General features: G+C 38.7%; 1 protein-coding gene across 1 annotated transcript in view; it reads left to right on the top strand.

The window, feature by feature from the left end:
* Positions 1–8332, top strand: part of RELN (reelin) — a 710657-nt gene that overhangs the window by 549654 nt on the left and 152671 nt on the right. Inside the window, exons 27-28 of the mRNA XM_007944540.1 lie at positions 517–717; positions 6117–6349. Coding sequence (XP_007942731.1) covers positions 517–717; positions 6117–6349 — 434 coding nt within the window. The remainder of the gene's footprint in view (positions 1–516; positions 718–6116; positions 6350–8332) is intronic.

Genomic DNA, 8332 nt, shown 5'->3' on the forward strand with positions numbered 1-8332 from the left:
GAAGAAAGGTCTGGCAATCTACTTCCAAAAAAAAACCACAGCTGTTAAAAACCTTAGGAAGGACAATTCTACTCTGACACACATGGGTCACCCCAAGTCACAATCAACTCAATGGCAACTAGGTTTTTGTTTGGTTTTGGTGTCAGAATCAACTCAGTGGCAACTAGGTTTGTTTTTTTGTTTTTTTCTTTATGTTTACACTTAAAATTTTTTGTTACCTCTCAGTGCTACTAGTTCACAAATTATTTAGATGTAAAAAAGGTCGTGAAATCTGTCCAGGTCATCAAAAAAAAAAAAATTATTAGTGTGTTTATAAAGATACATAGTGAAAAATATGTTTAATCATTGGTAGAAAAAGTTAATAGCAATAACAAAATAGTGAACTTAGAGATTCTGCTGTTTTTCCCTAGAAATGCAAATAGTACGTGTCCCTGACTGTTGAGAACTGAAAATTCCTTTTCTTGTTTTCAGAGATATCGAATTCTCTTTCTGTGTTGTTTGTATTATTTCTATTAGAACTTTTATGAGAAGCCAGCTTTTGACTACCCCATGAACCAAATGAGTGTGTGGCTGATGTTGGCTAACGAAGGGATGGTTAAAAATGAAACCTTCTGCTCTGCCACGCCATCAGCCATGGTATTCGGGAAATCAGATGGGGATCGATTTGCAGTCACCCGAGATTTGACTCTAAAACCCGGATATGTGCTACAGTTCAAGGTATTTATACACAAACTTCTCCCCAGAGCAGGTTAAGGAGCAAAGTGTCTTCCAGATGTGAAACTTTAAAGTCACAAGAACACAAATTTTTCATATTCTATTAAAGAAGGACTCACTTCAAGGAAAGTTCAACAACCTGAGAATGGCAAAGCTTGTTAAGTTTTAATGAGCCTCAGGAGTTGTGTGTGTATCATTATACTTCTTTAAGTGCTCATGGAATTCTACTGGAGTTAAAAAGAAAATTGAACTTTAGGGCTTCAATCTGATTGTGACATTGAATTCCGTGAATCTTCATGGTAAATGGATACATTCTCGTTTTCAGCCTGCAAATGGTTTTAGGAATTAGGACTTATGTTAAGCTTTTACTACAGGATTTTCTAAGAATGTCTATTTTGTTGATGTAGTGAGATTTTACTACAATTACCATTGTTCTGTTAAAAGTTTGTTGTTTTTCAGCACTGAGATAACATGTCAACATGCACAGCAAATATTTACTTTGACAAGCTCTTGTTTCAGAATCCTAATCAAAATTTCATTGTGTCTACAATAAAATCCCATTGGTGAATTTCTGAGGTCGAAAGTAATGCAGTTTTAATGAGCTAGTATAACTACATGGTCCTTACATAATGACAGGATGCAGATACTAAATAATTTACAAATGGAATTATTAAAGAGATCAGATGTTTATAAGCAGCTCTCTTCAAATGTAATTTTCACAAGTCTGTAAACAAGGAAGTTAATTGTTAGTAAAATGTTACTTTCCCAAAGGTTGAAAAGGTAAACAATTTGTTACATATATATTTACAATAAGTTTTTAAAAAATGTTATCCTTTCCTGTTTAGATTTTGATGCTAAATGGCAATGAAAAAAATCCTCTGTAACAGTATATGAATCTATATTCATTTTCGATACCCTATAAAATGGTAACAAAATGACCTTACTAGCAAATATTTTGCAGAATACTATGTCATTTCTCGGGAGCTCTGGTAGCATAGTGGCTAAGACACTTGCCTGCTAACCAGACGGCTGGCGGTTCAAACCCACCAGCCACTCCTCAGAAGGAAGGTTGGGCAATCCTACTTCCGTAGTGATACTGCCTCGGAAACCCAAGGAGGGGTCGCTATGAGTCGGGGCCAACTCGACGGCACATAACAACAACAACAACATGCCATTTCTCATCTAACACTTTTTCTACTGGAGCTCTCCTGGTGTAGTGGATAAGGGAGTTGACTGCTAACCAGAAGGTCAGTGGTTCAAACCCACCAGCTGCTCCACGGAAGGAAGACTAGGTGGTCTACTTCCGTAAAGATCACTTAATTAATAGCAAAGTTATGATAGTGTAGGGGTTAAAGTCTTCAAGGTGGTATTCTGAAGTTCAAAAAATCTAAATATGAAATATATTACTAAATTTTGAAAGTACTTAAGCAAGCATCAAGAATGCATAATGCTTGAGAAAAATCTAAATTCTCACTTAACACCAGCAGAAAGCTATTGATTTGTAGCCATTTGTTGACAATAGCTATGCAACATGTATCATTCAGGGACTGATAATTAATGTCTATCTGAAACCTATTGAAAAAGGAATTTTTTAAAGAATAGTGCATTTACGGAAGTAGACCATTGTTATGTGCTGTTGAGTCATCTCCGACTCATAGCGACCTTATGTACCACAGAACAAAACACTGCCCAGTCCTGTGTCAGCCTCATGATCCTTGCTATACCTGAGCCCATCGTTGCAGCCACTGTGTCAGTCCATGTCATTGAGGGCCTTCCCCTCTTTCGTTGACCCTCCACCTTACCAAGCATGACATCCCTCTTCAGACAATGGTCCCTTCTGACAACATGACCAAAGTAGGTGAGACAAAGTCTGGCCATTCTCATTTCCGAGGAGCATTCCAGCTACACTTCTTCCAGGACAGATTTGTTAGTTCTTTTAGCAGTACACAGTACTTTCAGCATTCTTCACTAACACCACAACTCAAAAGCATCAACTCTTCTTCAGTCTTCCTTTTTCATTGTCCCGCTGCAGTAATGTGTAGTGATGGCATATTTTTTTGAAAAGCATGGCCCTAACCCTCAAGGAGCTCAAAGACTAGTAAGTAAACCAGAAAAATAAATGTGATACAATCACAGGACTGCTGTAATAGAAGAGTCTCCAGATGCTATAGGACTGCACCACAGTGCTTAATTGTTGTTAGATGCCGTCAAGTTGGCTCCAACTCATAGCAACCGTATATACAACAGAACAAAACACTGCCCGGCCCTGTGCCAGCCCCACAATCCTTGCTATACCTGAGCCCATCATTGCAGCCACTGTGTCAATCCATCTCATTGAGGGCCTTCCTCTTTTTCATTGACCCTTTACTTTACCCAGCATGATATCCTTTTCCAGGGAATGGTCCCTTCTGACACATGGCCAAAGGAGGTGATAGAAGACCTCAAAAGATATCTTTCAGTTGAATAAGTGGATGGGTGAATAATGAATGAATGAATGAGTTGGAACTAGAAGTCTCTACAAACACAAAGATTTAGCCACCTGAAGAATGGAAGGGGAGGAATTCTGGTTGGATTAGGCAACATTTTGTTCTTTGTGCATAGGGCCAACATGAGTCAAAGCAGACTAAGCAGCAACTAACAGTGGGCTGCACATTTGTCCAGAGAGTAGGAGAGAAACCATATTTGAAAGTCATACATATTCAGAAGGAATTCAAAATTATGATGGTGAATGAGATTAAGGAGCATGTATAGAGAAAGATGATAAGAAAATCAAGAACCGAATCCAAGAAAACACCAACACTTAAGAGGCAGGCTAGATGCTCTTTTTTTTTTTTTTTGAAGAAAAGAATGGTTAAAAGTGTTAAAAGCAATGGAAAAGTCAAGTAAAATAAGGAGTGAATTTTCCCAATAGTTAGATAGAATTTCTTTGATAATTTCACTGGGGTGGTAAAGGCAAAAACCAAATTATAGTAGATTAAAGAATGGGGAGTGAATTAGCCTACACAATGAGTATGGCTTTCTCTCAAGATGTTTAGCTTTGTAGACATTTAGACATTTTGTAGACATTTAGACAGACCTAAATGCAGAGAGAACTTTATTTTCTTTTGTTTTGTTATTGAAGATAGATAGACTTGAACATTTGTGGCTCTGATGCTTAGAAGGTACCCAAGTAAGTATTTGTTGCAACTGAGAATATGGCTACACCACAACATTACCTAATTCCTAAAGCACAAACTTGTTAGAGAACTGAAATTTCCAATGGCTTGCCTACTTTAGAAATAATGGAAAGCATAAGACTAAGACAAAAAGCTAACTATGGGGATTCAGTGGGGCCACTCTCCCCACATACTAACAACCAAAGGCTATTATTATTTGAGTAAGGTAATAAAAGGGAGTGGTTTTAGAAGAGTTTAATCATGTATCTGAGATGATGCATAATTACATTTGTTTAGTTATAGTCAAAATTATATTTGTGTCTTATTATAAATTATTTATCATATTATCTAATATTTACTTATGATTATATTATTTACATTTTCTTCTATAAATTTAAATAAATTTGTCACAATAAAATCTCTGCTAACCACATTGTAAGTTCTTCTGACAGATGCTTTCTAGCTCTGAGTATAGCATAAGAAGATTATTGAATCTTCTTCTTTGGAAAGGCTAAGTAAAGCTACCTTATGTTCACAAGGATGAAAGGGATGGCCTCTTGACTTCTGGCCCCATATCATTTGTCTATGACTGTACTTTTCCTTTGTCTTTGACTCTTTGGTCATAATCATGTTCTTCTGATTCCTTACCTCATTTTTTTTTTTCTTCTGTAAAATTTGACTATTCTTATATATAAAGTCTTTATGCAAAAATTTTATGTCAAATTTTATGATGGTTCCAGCCAAAAAATGAAATAAGATATGAATAGACCATTCATATAAGACAATATTTAATTAAATAAGTATTGGGAAATATATTTAAAATAACCAATAATATAAACTGAAACAGCAATATAATTACCTTATACATTTATTAATTTAGAAAGAAATTATCTAACACTATAATAATACCCAGTGTTATAGTAATACTGATTCATTTGAATGCAATTAATACAAAATAAACACATACAATGAGAAATTTTAAAGTGGTTCTACATATTTACCTCAGTAATTCCACTGGTAGGGATTTATCTAGTGATAACGAGTCAAATGAAGAAAAGAAGATAGATTCTTTGCAATGCTGCATGTAGTAACCAAATAATAGATTACATAGAAAATAGGAGAAAAATTCTAGAACTGTGATAATTACAATTATATGACAAAAAAGTTCCATATAAATATCAGAAGAGAAAACAAAAATAAAAGCAGTTATTCTAGGGTATTGGGATTTAGGTTGTATTTAGGATTTTTTTTTTTTTTTTCATGTTGCTAATCCTATGATAAGGAGCTCTGGTAGCATAGTGCTTAAGGCACTTGACTGCTAACCAGAAGGCTGGCGGTTCAAACCCACCAGCCACTCCTCGAAAGGAAAGTTGGGCAATCCTTCTTCCGTAGTGATACTGCCTCGGAAACCCAAGGAGGGGTCGCTATGAGTCGGGGCTGACTCGATGGCAAACAACAACAACAACAATCCTACGATAACAATCTCCTACGAATGCACAGAACAGTAATAGTTTTAGTTCTGGACCGTGTTGCTTATTTGATGCTGGGGTGGGGAACTCAATTCCTTTGTCTAAGCTGACACTGATTTCTTAGCTTTTGCAAGAAAACAGAATAAAGATGTTTGTTCCACAGAGAGGACAGCTCTCTCTTCAGGTAACCTTCGTGTCCTGAAGAAAACAGCTTCTTCTCCATCTTTTACTTTCCTCTATGTATCCCCCTGAGAAGAAACAAAAAAAGCAGTTTCTTGGTTTCCTGTCTTTTGTCTGAGACTCCAGCGCCAAAGACACTGTGCTTCTCTCTTCTCTCATAAATCCCAAATAATCCACAAAATGGGCAGCTGGTCCAGGTTTCTAATAAAAAGCACTTATTTGTGCTCAGCTACTAACCAAAAGGTTGGAGGTACAAGTTCAGCCAGAGGTGCCTCAGAAGAAACACATAGCAGTCTACTTCCCCAAAATCAGCCATTGAGTACCCTGTGGGGCACGGTTCTTCTCAGACACAAATGGAGTCACCATAATTGGGAATCGACTTAACAACAACTGGGGTTTTTGTCTGTTTGTTTTTGCTTTCCTAAACAAGGAATTCCAGAATCTATGGGCAAGTTTTGGTTGGAATTGAGCTTCACAGGTCTTATAATTGTACATTTAATGTAGGCTCAGTTGGAAGGGTCCTGGCTGCTATAGCACCAATTTGTTGAATGATGACTTTGAACCAAAGCCTTATACAATTCCGTCCTTCCTTTTACAGCTAAACATAGGGTGTGCCAATCAATTCAGCAGCGCTGCCCCAGTTCTTCTTCAGTACTCGCATGATGCTGGTATGTCCTGGTTTCTGGTGAAAGAAGGCTGTTACCCAGCTTCTGCAGGCAAAGGATGTGAAGGAAACTCCAGAGAACTCAGTGAGCCCACCATGTACTACACAGGGGACTTTGAAGAATGGACAAGAATCACCATTGTTATCCCAAGGTCTCTTGCATCCAGGTAAAGTAGATCATTCCTGTTTTGTACCATAGCTTCCCTTCCTGTCTTTACTGAATATCTTAATGACCTAAAAGAATGCATGTAGCCTAGCGATACCTATCTAAGAAATAATTCTTGAGGAAAAAAGCTCTGGGACAAAACAGTGTGGCTAGGGGGCAGTTGTCTGTGCACAAGCTGGGCCTCTCTCTTTCTGTGATCTTTTATCTCAGGTTTTTTTCAGAGTTAAATGACCCCAAAGTGTCAAGAGAACAAAAGGAGGTGCTTCAAAACCTTATCTTAGCCACCACATTGCATTGGTCAAAGCAAGTCACAAACATGCCTTAGGTTTTTGTTAAGACATCATTTCTAGGTACAATTTCTGTACCAGTTGCCTATTGCTGCATAAAATACCACCCCAAAACTTATTAGGTTCAAATATTTATTTCTTATGATTCTGTGAAGTGACTAGGCAGTTCTTTTTTTTTTTTTTTTTTTATTTCTGCTTTAGGGGCAAATTTACAGAGCAGACATTCACCATATCCTGTACTTTGGTTTCACTCCCCAATTACCATCCCCAACCCTAACCCACTCTCCTCCCCTCCCTGCCCAGTACCCCCTCCCCCGTGCCCTTCTCAGTTAATGCACTCTTGTCTGTCCAGCTTTTACTCCAAGTGAATATTGCCCCTCTGATGCCCCATGGCCAGTTGTTCCAAGGGATGTATCTCTGAAGAGTAGGGGGGTGCATCGCCTGGGCTGAGTGTTCTGCAGATACGTCTTATTTACTGTTGGGCTGATAGCAAGCCCTTGGGAGTAAATTTTATCCTAGGCCCAAAGTGTATCCCAGGGCCATAGTCTTGGGGGTCCCATGAGACTCCATCCAACCTGTAATTCTGGTCATTATTGTGTTTTTGGATTTTGTTCCATGTTTTTCCTCTTACTCTATCCAGGATCTCCAGTTTTGATCCCTTCCTGAGTGGTTGGCATTGGTAGCCGGGCACCATCTAATTCTTCTGGTCTCAAGGGCCATCATGTCCTAGGGCTGATTGTGTCCAAATGCCTTTGGTTTTCTTCACTCTTCTTTGCGTCTTACAATAGGAGACCATTAGCTGCATCTTAGGTAGCCGCTTGAAAGCTTTTAGACTCCAGTCACTACTCACCAAAGTAGGTTGTGGAACAAGATTATGTATCATGTTCTGCCAATTGAGTCTGGTGTCCCCCAGTGCTATGGTCCTGAATTGCCAGATCCAGTGGATCTCTCTCCCACGGTGTCTGGCTGTCTATCACGGATTGTTCTACGTCTGTCTTTTGTTGCTTCTATAAGGATTGAAGGTATTTTGTATCACTAGTGTCTGTGCAACATTAGCCTCAGCTGAATCTATGGTTGGTCTAGATTATATTCCTGTTCAGTGACCCCCATGTGGTCTTCTCAGTTGTCTGTGTATTTATCTGCAGCCTGGTGTTTGGTGTTAATGGTGATGCAGTATTATGGATATACTGGTATTAGCCTCTGTCATCCATGTTTCATGTGCACAATTCGGTGTCCTCCTTTTCCTCAGTTTTATCACACAGGTCACAGACTCTTTCCATACCATCCCTCCCCTTACCCAACTCAGCATGTGGCCTCCAACTAGTCCAAAATTATCCCTTCCCCTTCCTTTCCATCCCCGGTACCCTACAAAATGAGTTCCCCTCTCTGAGCAAACCCTTCATAGACTTTTTTTTTTATTATTATTGTTATTTGGGTGAAGATTTACAGAGCAAATTAATTTTCCATACAGCAGTTCGTGTATACTTTGTCTCATGTCATTGACCACAGTTTACCACAATGCAACAGCTCCCCTCCCACTTCCTCCCCATAGTTACCTCTTCCCAGTGACCATTCCTCCATACTCTCCTGCGCCTTGAGCTGTCTCCCTGTGCATAAGCAGCCCTTCCTTCTCCCATGATTGTTCTCTCCAGGGCATGGGTCTACTTGAGGTAAATGTTTAACTCACATGCCTGTAC

The sequence above is a fragment of the Orycteropus afer genome, unplaced genomic scaffold, assembly GCF_000298275.1.
Source record: "Orycteropus afer afer isolate SDZICR_OR568_19922 unplaced genomic scaffold, OryAfe1.0 scaffold00007, whole genome shotgun sequence".
Lineage (NCBI taxonomy): Eukaryota > Metazoa > Chordata > Mammalia > Tubulidentata > Orycteropodidae > Orycteropus > Orycteropus afer.